General features: G+C 47.2%; 1 protein-coding gene across 1 annotated transcript in view; it reads right to left on the bottom strand.

Annotated features, from left to right (window-relative positions):
• Positions 1-1,789: 1,789 nt before the first annotated feature.
• LOC116513286 (uncharacterized protein C20orf194-like) overlaps positions 1,790-13,379 on the bottom strand; it is a 32,515-nt gene continuing 20,925 nt past the window's right edge. Inside the window, exons 6-9 of the mRNA XM_032224303.1 lie at positions 10,568-10,674; positions 5,676-5,753; positions 3,578-3,676; positions 1,790-1,864 (exon numbers count right to left, since the gene is read on the bottom strand). Coding sequence (XP_032080194.1) covers positions 1,790-1,864; positions 3,578-3,676; positions 5,676-5,753; positions 10,568-10,674 — 359 coding nt within the window. The remainder of the gene's footprint in view (positions 1,865-3,577; positions 3,677-5,675; positions 5,754-10,567; positions 10,675-13,379) is intronic.

Here is a 13,379-nt window from a genome sequence, read left to right as displayed (position 1 = left end):
TGCTGCATTTAACCACTGCGCCACCTCTCTTAAGAGAGGCGGCTGCTTTAACGATCAGCCAAACCCAACTTTGCTGGCTGCCGTACAGGTCGTCCTCGACGTACGACCACAATTGAGCCCAACATTTCTGTTAAGTGAGACAGTCGTGAAGTGAGTCTTGCCCCCTTGCATGACCTTTCTCGCCGCGGTTGTTAAGTGAATCACTGCAGAGAATAAGAAACCTGGTTGTTAAGAGAACCTGGTTTCCCCGTGGGGTTTGCTTGTCGGAAGGTCGCAAATGGGATCATGTGACACACACCCCTTCGCGGACACCGCAACCGTCATAAATGTGAGTCGGTTGCCAAGCGTCTGAACTTTGATCGCATGACCGTGGGGGAAGCGGCAGTGGGTCGTAAGTGTGCAAAACGGTCATAAGTCATTTTGTGAAAAAAGTTTAGTGACTTCAAACAGTCACTGAGTGAACTATTGCAAGGCGAGGACTATCGGTATTATGAGGTAATTATTCGGAGTGGCAGGAAACAAACGCAAGCATGTTTATCAGAGAGCAACAATATTCAGCGGTTTTTCTCAGGGAACAGAAATCCTGATTTAAGCAGGGGGGGGATTCAGCTGGTTCGGGCGATCCAGATGCTAATTTTACATCTGATTCACCGAACTGATAGTTGCAAAGACTGGCTGGCCACGCCCACCCCACTACGCCCCTCCCAGGAGTCTCCGCGTGGCCCATTTTGGATGCCAGGGAAGTGCAGGGCCCGTGCGGAGGCTCTGGGGCGGCAACAAACAGGCCTCCTGGAAGTTCCAGAAGTCCAGAAACAGGCTCGTTTTGGCCCGGAGCCTGGGGGAGGCCATTTTCATCCTCCCAGAGGCTCACAGAAAGCCTCCAGAGCCTGGGGAGGGAGAAAACGCCCCCCCATACATGGTGCAGGAAGCCGAGTAGGCCACGCCCACTATGGCCACGCCCACCCAGCAATCTGGCAGAGAACTGGTTGCTACAGTGTTGGGTTCCAGATTCCGATGCAACCGGTACAGTGCAACGGGGCCACGCGTCCATCACATGCACCCACGCAGCACATGCACGCGTATTTACCGCCTGCAATGCTCCAGCTGCTTGGCGGAGCGTCGCGCAGGCGCCATACACTCCATGTGCATGCGCGTAAGCCCCGATCGGCTCAAATACAGGTAAGGAGGGCGGGCAGGCGGGCGGGTTCTCCGGAGCACGGTACTGGAACGATACTTAGTGCTTCCAGCGGAAACCGGTACGCTCGCACCAGGGTGTACCGGTCTCGTCCCATCACTGGGTTGCTAAACTTTTTCAATCCCACCCTTGGATTTAAGAACAGAAAATGTCACCCCAGGTTTAATTCCCCCCCCCCCCCCCGAGCCTTCACATAAAAAGGATTGGCTAAGAAGTGACATAAAGACCCCCCCCTTTTTTTTCTGCCAGAAATCTCCTAAAAAACTGCAATCATACAAAATAACAGCCAATCTCCCGTCCTGCTGTACATCCATTTCCAAGGTGATTATCTGGACTGCAATTTCGAAACGTTGCCCTGTAAGAAGGCAGATGTTATCCTTGAGGATAAACGATGAGACTTTGGAATGATTGCCATACATCTTACATTTTACGGTATTTTTCTTTCGGCTATTTGATGGAAGAAAATGGTTTTCAAAGAGTCAAGGTGCAAACATCTCCTCTAGAGCTCTTTTTTTTAAAAAAAAAATTATTATTAGAGGACAAAGCTAGAAATCATATTTGCGTGTTGATATAACCTGGTGCAGGGCAAGGAAGTTATGGAAAGAAAGGATACCTGTTATCTGTGATATGACTTGAAATCAACCCGTGGCTGAAGTAACTTCGGAAGGGCTGCAGAGGGAGGAAAAAAACATTATCATTAAAATAAGGTAAAGATAAAGGTTCCCCTCGTTCCTGACTCTAGGGGGCGGTGCTCATCTCCCTTTCAAAGCCAAAGAGCCAATCTATTCTATTGTATCCTATTGTATTCTATTCTGTATTCTGTCCTACATTTTGTTTTGTATTCTGTTCTGTTCCCTATTCTATTCTATTTTATTCTGTTCTAATCTATTCTGATCTGTTCTCTATTCTATTCTACTCTATCCTATTCATTTCTATCGCATTCTATTCCGTTCTGTATTATGTTATGTTCCATTTCTGTTCTGTTCTCCTATGCTATTCCATTCCATTCTCTATTCCATTCTGTTCTATTCTGCATTCTGTTCTGTTCGATTCGAATGCCGTGGTGGCTCAGTGGCTAGAATGCAGCATTGCAGGCTAACTCTGCCGACTGCCAGCAGTTCGATCCTGACTGACTCAAGGTTGACTCAGCCTTCCATCCTTCTGAGGCGGGTAAAACTGAGGACCCGGATTGTTGGGGGCAAGAAGCTGACTGTAGATGCCCACTTAGAGAGGGCTGCAAAGCCCTGTGAAGCGATAGACATATAAGCCATATAATTGCTATTGCTATTCATGCTGTTGTCAAAAACGCTGGAATTCCCCTGGGCGCTTCCAGCCTTGTGCCTCTCTGTTTCCATTGGGTGCCATCCAAATCGCCTTCAGCAAGCAAGATTGATGCCTTTTTTGTTCTTGGAAAGGAAGGATATTTACTATCTGGCAGGGAACAAGCCTGAAAAGTCTCATCTCAAGGATTCAACACGCACAAAAAGCTTCACGTTGCAAACGGAGGAGCTGGGTGACAAGAAAACACCGGCAGTCCTCGACTTAAGACCCCTATTGTTGTGGCCCGGCAGGAGCCCTTGGAGCTGCCACCAGACTCCGACAGCGAGGGTCCCTATGAGTCGGCCCTGGAGGATGTGGAGGACCCTGGATAGGGTTCCGACTCCGAGCAGGGCGCAGAGAGGCTGGTTGGCCACCAGGTGGCGCCTGAGCCTTGGATCAGTGGGGAGGAGACAAGGGAGAGTGATCCAGAAACCAACTGTGAGTTGTTCCGGATGCACGCCATCGAAGGGCTACTTGGTGTCAAGAACAACTACGTAATTACTGGAGGTAATTACGCTCAGCTGATGGTCATTAGGCTCCTCTCCAGACTATAAAAGAGACTGCTTGTGACACGCCCTTCTTGCAGAAGTCAACGCTTGGACTAAAGAGAAACGAACTTGGCAGGCTGGATTGCTGCCAGAGTTTTTCTGAATTGCTGGCAAAGTTTGTCGGCCTTGCTGCCAAGGTCCTTATCTGTTTGTTTACTTGGCTTTCAGCCACCGAGAGTCTGGTCTTGTTATTAAAGGACATTCTCATTTAAGCTTGTCTCGGCTTTCGTTACTGGACGGAGGAGGGGGTCAGAACACCTATCGAGCCCCAAATTTCCATTGCTAAGGGAGCTTCCCCCCCTTCCCATTTTATGACCTTTCTGGCATAGATGTTAAGCGAATCGCTGCAGTTGTTGAGTTAGTAACGGGGTTGTTAAGCGAACGGTCATAAAACGTGTTTTTTTTAGTACTGTTGTAAATTTGAACAGTCGCTAAATGAAGGGTTGCAAGGCGAGGACTACCAGATACGTAAAATTCGGATTTTTTTCTATCCCTCTTGAAATCCGTCTCCTACCTCTCCAGTCTGAGATTCTGAGAGTTCCAGCATGAAAGGGATTTCAGTGTCAAAATTGGCAAAGAGGTTGGTCCACTGATGTTCAAAAGTCATCAAATCCTGGAAGAGAAAAGAGGCGTTAACTCCGCCGAGCCAACGCTATTAACCCCCCGGCCTTTCAAAAGAGAGAGGAGGTCAAATATTCCCATTTACAGAGCTGGAAAGAGCGGGGGATGCTTCCGAACAGAAATATCTACACGAAGGTTTATATTTAAAACGACAAATCGCTGGGTGAAAAAAAGACAATTGTCTGAAAAATCCAAGCGGCGGCCACTAGATGTCAGCAGAGGCCCGGTTTTCGACTCTTCCCATTTTCTCGAAGAAAACCTTTCACAATATTAAGAATGAAAAGCTTAAAAACAGACAGAAAACAGGCTGATCAAAGTGTTGTGTAGATTCTTGTTGGAATATAAGCTAGAGGAGGAACATGTCGAAGAAACTATGGTCGCCTGGGTGAAAAATTTCCGTTATAATGTGGAATTGGCTAAGTGGGAAAAACTTTGGATACTGAATCAGAAACTAACAATGGCTATGGCGTATAAAGAAAATATTTATAAGATGTTCTACAGATGGCATCTCCCCCCAAAGCACGGCTTTCCAAAATGTTTAAAAATCTGCTGGAGGTGTAAAAAAACACCAGGCCCTTTCTATCATATGTGGTGGACGTGCAATGTGGCAAAAAAAAATATTGGAAAATGATTCAATCATGGTTAGAACAAATGGTGGGAGACCACATTATGTTTAAACCAGAAATTTTTCTCCTAGGTATAATACCGGAGGGGTTTAAGAAAGATACACTTTATTTAATTATACATATACTAACTGTGGCGCGCATAACTTATGCACGATATTAGAAAAAAGAAAATACAGCATCAGAGCTAGATATAATCAGAAAAGGGTTGGCCTGTGCATAAGCAGATAGGCTCACTCTTGAACTTAAAAATAAAGGGGAATCAGAATATTTTGAAATCTGGAACAGATTTTATGACTGGTAGAAGACAAGGTGACAAGACTGGAACAAAATGTATATATTGTGATTGGACAGAAGGACAGACAATGTATTAAGTAGGCTAATTGTTAATGGTTGAGGCTAGCTGTATATAATGTGAATGTATGGTCACTTCGACTTCGCGATACTGCATTGTTTTAAATGTAAAAATAATAAAAATATATTTTTAAAAAAGCTTAAAAACAGCCTCTTGGATTCACACCTGAGCCCATAGCAAACCCAAAAATCCAAAATGAAAGAAGCCACAACATGGCATGTAACGGAGATCTGAGCACTGCTCACACACTGAACTTGAAAAGCTGCGCAGAGTATTTGGCGGGGGAGGTGGTAGGAAGTTAAAACCCGCCCCTCTCTTAGAAAAAAAATGAAACATCCTGGGAAATGTTGAAAAGGCAGAATGTTATATTTCCCTGGATCAGAAATGGAGAAACGTGTTTTTAGGCAGGAAGCAGACTCTCTCTTAATAGCTCCCCCTACCTTTGTCAACGGGCCATTAAAAGGCCTGCCTATTCTACATAACAAAGATCTTCCCCTACCGCTCCAGGGTGAATGGTGTAGGAAGTTAAAATCCGCCCCTCTCCTAGAAAAAAATGAAATGTCCCGGGAAATGTTTGTTTAGCCAGGAAGCAGACTCACTCTTCATAGCCCCTCACCTTTGCCGATGGGCCATTAAAAGGCCCGAGCCAGTCTACTCTACATAACAAAGACCTCCCCCCCTTCAGATCCAGGGTAATGGGATTAAGGCATGATAGTATTAGCCTCTTTTCTTCTTCACCCAACATCTGGAAGCCTGGGATCGAAGTCAAGGCCTCCCGATTGTGAGGCGAGAGCTCCACCTCGAGGCCACCGCACCACTCCGACAAGCCACGGACATGCCCCAAACATTCTCAAAGGCAGCTGGACACAAACGGGGTCCGCCGTGGAAGCCATTTTGGAATGGGGAACCATCTCTCTACGGCTTTTCCTCCCCTTCATCCCACAGAACCGCTCAGCGGATCCAGGTTGTTGTTTTTTTAAATGACCCGCCAGAAAACGACTCTGGACATTTACCTCGTCCAGTAAGCTCTCCAAAGACATGGGATCCACTTTGCTGTAGGCCTTCCAGAGATCCAGACTGACGTCCATCAGCTGCAAAGGGAAAGATCGAGTCAGAGGCGACAAACCTTTTTCACCTCAGGTGCCAAAGATATGTGTGCCACCCCCATAATTTAACACCCCTCCGAGCCGTGCCCCCTGCACATGCGCACGGGACCCCCTCGCTGTACCTCGCACATGCGCGCACGGCTTTCTGGGAGCCTGTGGAGGGCAGAAAACAGCCCAGCACCACAAACTGGAAGTTCAGGAACGGACTTCAGGGTTTCCCATTGGGCCGTTTTTCACCCTCCGGAGACTTCAGGGGAAGAAAGAAAGAAAGAGGGAGGGAGAGAGGGAAGGAAGGAAGGGAGAGAGAGAGAGAGAGAGGGAAGGAAGAAAGGAAGAAAGAAAGAGAGAGGGAGAGAGAGGGAAGAAAGAAAGAAAGAAAGAAAGAAAGAAAGAAAGAAAGAAAGAAAGAAAGAAAGAAAGAAAGAGGAAGGGAGGGAGAGGCAGCAGAGGTGGGTTCCTACCAGTTCGCACCTATTCGGTAGAACCGGTTCGTCAAATCTACCGGACCGGTTAGGAGAGGTTCCACCAGTGGACCCGGAAAGCAGGCCACACCTACAGAAGAGGTGCCAAACATTTTTTGAAACCCACCACTGGTCCTTGGATATGATTATTCTACACTATCATGCTCCTATTTATAAAACTCAGGGCCTCTGTGAAAGGTAAGGATGGCTACTGCGTTTGTGGTGCAATCAGAACATTGCGTGTCTTGAAGTTGTTTTAACGCAAACCAAAGATGCCTTTTAAAAAACAAGTTTACATCCTATTCTTATGCATGCCAGTGCTGTGTGTGAGGTCATTTAAGGTGGTTCTGACAAGCGTCGTCGGCATCTTCGTATCCGTTCACGTGGGCGGCAAGCCACTCCCATTCGGTCACATGGGCGGCAAGCCACTCCCACAAAGGAGGCCACACCCACAGAGTAGGTTCGAACAATTTTTGAAACCCATAACAGCCGAAAAATCAAGGTCAAAAATCAGTTGGTGCGCTGGAGCTGACAGGGCAATGCCTCATGTGCCCTCAGAAATGGCTGCGCGGGCCACCTGTGGCATGTGTGCCATAGGTTTGCCCTCACGGCTCTAGAGGCATGGGGGGGGGCTTGTGAGGGTGGGCAGGGGTCAGTCGAGGCAGGGATGGCAAATGGGATGGTTTGAGGAAGGGATTCCCATGAATAGAGCTGTCAGAGCAGTGGTGGGTTTCAAAAAATTTTGGAACCTACTCTGTGGGTGTGGCCTCCTTTGTGGGAGTGGCTTGCTGGCCATGTGACCTGGTGGGAGTGGCTTGTCGGCCATGTGTTTTCTTTCTTTCTCTCTCTCTCTCTCTCTCCTTCCTTTTGTCTCTCTGTCCCTTTTTTCTTTTTTTCTTTCATCTCTCTCACACTCTTTCTTTTTTCTTTTTTCTTTCTTTCTTTCTCTTTCTCTCTCTCTCTGTGTCAGTCTGTCTGTCTGTGTGTGTGTGTGTCTGTGTGTGTGTGGCAGTGGTGGGTTTCAAAAAATTTTGGAAGCTCTTCTGTAGGTGTGTCCTGCTTTCCGGGTCCACTGGTTGAACCTCTTCTAACCAGTTCGGTAGATTTGACGAACCGGTTCTACCGAATAGGTGCGAACCGGTAGGAACCCACTTCTGTGTCAGAGGCTCTGGCAGCCTAAACACCGTAAGCAGAAATGCACAATAGGTTTAGGTTTAGGTGTATTAGATTTATATGGCGCCCTTCTCCCAAGGATTCAGGGCAGCGTACAACATTAAAAGAAACACATACTACAAAAGTTTTAAAAAAATTAAATAGAATAACCCAAACAAACCAATAAGAATTGACAATACCTTTTTTTTTAAAAAAAAAAAATCCAAATTAAAATTAACAATAATATATCATTTCTTTTATTTTGTTCAGGCCAGGCTGGCTTGCTGGAAAAGCCAACTTTTTAGGGTGCGTCGGAAGGACCGGAGGTCGGGGATTATGCGAAGCTCCGGGGGCAGCTCATTCCAGAGGGAACACACAATCATGGGGGGTGGAAGGGACCTTGGAGGTCTTCTAGTCCAACCCCCCCACCCCCAATTTACAAACTCCATCCCACTTGAAACAAACGGCTGTCCAGCCTCTTCTTCAAAATCTCCAGGGATGGGGCACCCACAGCTCCGCGTGCCATCTGGAGGCAAGCAGTGCCACGGGTTATAATGGCTCTCCGTGTCACAACTGGGCACAACCAGAAGAACCGTTTGCAGCTGTGAGGGTTTCTGTCCGGCTTTAATTCCCTCCACCACCACCCCCAACGCATTTCAGCCACGGCTGCTAACAAGCAGGCTATTCTAGCTGGAGAACGGTACCCGTGGGCACCATTGTTTTGCCAGAAGTGCCGTTTCCCCACCCCACCCTCCCCCAGCTGAGCAGGCCACTCAAAGACCCCCCACTCCACAGCTGTTCCCAGCTAAAATGAAAGGCTCCCATTATGGGACTGAAATGATCCTATACACCGTGTGTCCCTCGGAAATAAGACAGGGTCTTATTATCTTTTGACCCCCGAAATAAGCGCTTGGCCTTATTTTCGGGGAGGTCTTATTATTTTTGGGGTGCAGGAGGCGGCGAGCGTGGTCACCTCGTGGCTGCTGCTCTGTTGTAATATTTTCATAGAGGCCTTATTTTCCAGGGGTGTCTTATTTTGGGGGGGAAGGAGTAGAAGATGTCTGATCTGGAAGCCATCTCTTACATTTAAGCCTCCAGGCCTGTCACATTTTCAACTGTGGGAAACTGGGAGGATGGGGGGGTTATATGGAGTATGGCTGAGATATAGTCAAAATAACATTCCTTTCTCGGAGAGTCAAGGACACCTTGCCCTGCAGCTGCGATGGTGGGACTGGGAGGCATCTCCGGTTTTGGACGGTGCCTGACTGGGCCGCGTGAGGGACAGGTGGGCGCTGGGCAGGGACCTGGGCTTCCTTTTGGATGGGGAAAAGCAGGAAGCTTTCAGATTCAGGCTTCCCCAGATGTGCCAACGCGACATCTCTAATAAAGTGGAACGTTGGAGTCTTCTTTCGTTGGGGGTGTCGCTTGGAACCCTGACATAAGAATCTCTTGGTGTCGTTTAGGGGAAAAAAATGAGGTATCACAATTCTTGTGCCAGCCAGCCCTCTCGCCACAAGAAACCCCCCCCCCCAAAAAAAGACGGAGGCAGGGAGGATGGCTCTTGGCCTGACGAGGGGGCTACCTCGGGAACCTGCTTCTATGGACCCTTCGTGGGGATGAGCGTTGCGAGCCCGTGTGAGCACCGACAAAGCGACCACAGGGTTGCCATTTTGATCCCCCCCCCTCCCCAACATACAACGGAAGTGTCAGGCCTGCACTCCGATTCCTTTTAGGATTTTTGGCCTGCCACACTTTCTATCCTTCTACTATGCCTTTTCTATTGTGGGGAAATGGGATTGTACGGAGCGAGATGATAGGTAGCCATAACAACATTCTTTCTAGAAAGCCAAGGGTCATCCTTTGTCTCTGCACCTGACTGGAACTGGATGGGAGGAAGCTGCCAGCATGGCAGTGGGAGATGGGACCATGGGATGGACTTGTGGGTGTGGGGGGCAAGATCTTGAACTTTCAACTGGGTGGAAAACCCAGGAAGCTTTCGGATTCGGGTTTCCCCAGATGTGCCAACATGTTTCTCTTAATTAATTGGAACTTAGAGCAATGCTTTTGCCTTGGACTCTGATTTAATTTGGGATGATATTTGGAACGCTGACAGGATGCTCAGAAGGTGAAGGCTTTTACAACGCAAAGGGCTTTCGTTGGGGTGCTGGGAAAGTGGGGTGCCTGATTCTCATCCCATCCCTCCTCTGGCCGGCTTCCCGGAAGCACCCTGGGTGGGAAAGGATAGTCATAACCAGGGGTTGGATCCTACCAGTTTAACAAACGGTTCGGTGATTGCGTGCTTCCCGCGTGCGCGCCCACTCTGGGGGCACCTGCCTCGGGGCGCGCCCCGCCTGATGCACATGCCGAGTTTTTAAAAAACTTACGCTCCATGTTACTTCTGAGGAGTAACACAGCTGAGGAGCAGCAATTGGCTCGGCTGAAAGGATATAGGTAAGTAAAGCGCAGGAGCAGGCGGGCGGGCCCCCTCGATAATCTGAGCTACCAGGTTTAGAGTTTAGAGAGAGAGTTTAGAGTAATTTATTTATATGCCGCCCTTTTCCTTCGGGGGACTCAGGGCGGCTTACAACTCGAAAAGGGAGGGAAACAAACAATTGACACATAAGACAATACATCATTAAAAGCACGACATTCATACTATTCGGGTGGGTTACAGTCTTTAACCCCAGGCCTGACAGGATAGCCAGTTTTTAAGGGCTGTGCGGAAGGTCTGGAGGGTGGTGAGGGTACGAATCTCCACGGGGAGATCGTTCCATAGGGTCGGAGCTGCCACCGAGAAGGCTCTCCTCCGCGTAATTGCCAGTCGACATTGACCGGCAGATGGGACTCGGAGGAGGCCTAATCTATGGGATCTAATTGGTCGGGTGGAGGTAATTGGCAGTAGGCGGTCTCTCAAGTACCCAGATCCACTACCATGAAGGGCTTTGAAGGTGGTAAGTAGCACCTTGAAGCGTACCCGGAGATCGACCGAAAGCCAGTGCAGTTCGCGGAGGATAGGTGTTATGTGGGTGAAGCGAGGTGCACCCACAATCGCTCGCGCGGCCGCATTCTGGACTAGCTGGAGTCGCCGGATACTCTTCAAGGGCAGCCCCATGTAGAGCACATTGCAGTATTCCAGCCTAGAGGTCACACCCCTGGTCACATCCGAGCCAGCCCTTCTGTTCTTACCTCGTATTTCATGGTGAAGAAGCCATCCCCGCCGATGCCTTCCAGGGCAAAGGCTTGCACGATGGGCCATTTTTCCACCACAAACATGTCGAAGATCTGCAGGTGGCCTGCAAGACACCGAACACAATTTTTTGGGGGGGCATTTTGGCAACTGTTTCCTCCACTTACGACCATTCGTTCAGTGACGGATTGAAGTTAAAAAGGATCGGATGGTACATTGGCTAAAATGTACCCAAACATGAAGCGGACCTGCTGGAAGTGTAAAAAAAGTACAAGGGACCTATTATCACATATGGTGGACCTGCCCGGAAACACAAAAATATTGGACAAAAATTTGGAAATGGGTGGAAGAAATTACAGGAGAACAGATAAAATACAAACCCGAAATCTTTCTGCTGGGAATAATCAAAGGGAAATATACAAAGAAAATTAAGTACATATTAACACATCTGCTAATAGAATAGCATTTGCCCAATGCCGGAAACAAAATAATACCCCCTCGGATGAATTAGTGATAAAAAAAAAAAACTTTGGATTGTGCAGAGATGGACAAATTAACGCTGAAATTAAAAAGATAAAGAAGAGTCGGGATATTATGAAACTTGGAACAATTGGTACAAATGGCTGCAAAACAAGAATAAAATTAATTAAGCCAAAAAACTATATATATATAAATATATATAGAACTGTGTATAAAAGTGTGTAAATATAGAAGCGAAATATTATATACATGTACAGGTATGATGACACAACAATGTTGATGTAATGACTGTAAGGTGTTGCAGAAGGGAAAAAAATAATTCAAAAAGGATTGGATTGATTTCGACAGACTGGGGGACCCTGGGCCCTATCTAACAAAATGAAATTTAAGGCAGAGAAAAGCAAAGTCCTACACTTAGGCAAGAAAAACCAAAAGGACACATATAGACTGGGTGAAACCGGGCTTAATAGCTTGGAGAATAGCTTGACTGCCTCTTCTTTGGGGCAGCCCCTGAGAGATTGGAAGACTGCTATCATGTCTCCCCTGGTCCTTCTTTCTATTAAACTACACACACCCAGTTCCTGCAACCGTTCTTCCTACGTTTTAGCCTCCAGTCCCCTAATCCTCTTTGTAATATTCATCGTTACCCTGACAATAAATGACCAAGCAGAGTCTTGCAAATATCTTGCATCAGTTTTGGCTAGTCTGAGTAAAAACACACACACACACCACTTCACAATCCCTGCGAAGGCTGCTCTGCTTAAGATCTTGGCATCCCATTGTTAACAGGAAATCAAGATTCTTTTCTGTTCTAAAAAAGGAAAGCTACATTATCATCATCATCATCATCATCATCGTAAAAGAATCTGTTCTTTCCTCCCATAAAGAGAGGATTTAGACGCTTCTGCTGTAAAAGCACAAGGGATCGATTGTGTTTCAGTTTTACAGGGTGTGATTAACGCAAATTAGGCAAATTGCTCACTTTGGAGACAACGCGGGTGTGATTCTCCTTCGAGGACTGCTCAAATGAAGGCCAAAAATCCAGATGGGGAAAAAAGTTAGGCAGTCCTCGAAATTACGACTACAGTTGAGGCCCAACATTTCTGCTGCTAAGCGAGACGGTTGTTAAAGTGAGTTTTGCTCCATTTCACGACCTTTCTGGCCACGGTAAGCAACCCGGTTGCTAAGTGAATCTGACTTCCCCGGTGACTTTTGCTTGTCAGGAGGTTGCAAAAGGAGATCACGTGACACACACACCCGCAGGGCGCGTCAACCGTCATAACTATGAGTCAGTAGCCAAGCGTCTGAATTTTGATCACGTAAATATGGGGGGACGCTACAGCGATCGTTAAAATGTGAAAAATGGGTCACAAGTCGCTTTTTTTCAGTGCTGCCGTAACTCCGAACGGTCACTAAATGAACTGTTGTAAGTCGAGGACTGTCTGATAAAGAAGTGAGGTGTGCCCCATTTTACGTCCTTTTTTTGCCACCGCTGTTAAGAGAGTCATAGGGTCGTTAAGTAAATCTTGGCTTTGCTCTTCGGAATTGGGATGGGAAGGTCGTCAGTGGGGATCACACAACCCCAGGAGGCTGAAACCGTCACAAGTACCTGCCAGTTTCCAAGCCTTTGAGTTCTGATCACGTGACCACGGGGATGCCACAAAGGCCGTAACAGTGAAAAACGGCCGTAAGTCGCTTTTGGCAGTGCCGTAGTAACTCTGAATGGTCACTAAATTATTACATTGAATTATTAAATGGTTTCACCATCGGGCAGAAGACATCAATGCACAGCCAGCCAAACAAATAGGTTTAAAATTAGTTTCTATCCTTAAACACAACCACAATCGCTCTACACACAGGCGGAAAAATAGGACTAGTTTTTCCTTTTCTTTCTTTTTTCTTTCTTTTTTTCCTCATTACTTGCCTAGGGATTACCGTATTTTTCAGAGTATAAGACGCACCAAGGTTTTGAAGAGGCCATTTTTTAAAAAAAAAAAGTTTTTGCACTCTGGAGACCTCCCAAAAACGGCCCCCGTTTTTTGCAAAAATGGGCCAGATTTTTTTTTTTTTAAAGGGCATGAATAGCCTTTAGGAGGCTTGTGGAGTGCTCCGGGGGGGGGGGGGGGGCAAAAATGAGCAAAAAATGGCCCATTTTTCACAAAAACAAGCCTGTTTTTTGTCAAAAAAAAATTGCATGCATAGCCTTTAGGAGGCTTATAGAGTGCTCCTGGGGGTGGGGGTGGGGGCAAAAATGAACAAAAAACGGCCCATTTCTGCCCTCCCCAGCCCCAGGAGCTCTCTAAAAGCCTCCTACAGGCTCTGCACGGCCAT

The sequence above is a fragment of the Thamnophis elegans genome, chromosome 9, assembly GCF_009769535.1.
Source record: "Thamnophis elegans isolate rThaEle1 chromosome 9, rThaEle1.pri, whole genome shotgun sequence".
In the NCBI taxonomy this organism is placed as follows: domain Eukaryota; kingdom Metazoa; phylum Chordata; class Lepidosauria; order Squamata; family Colubridae; genus Thamnophis; species Thamnophis elegans.
The sequence above is the reverse complement of the archived record's forward strand: the minus strand, read 5'-3'. Positions and strand labels throughout refer to the sequence as shown.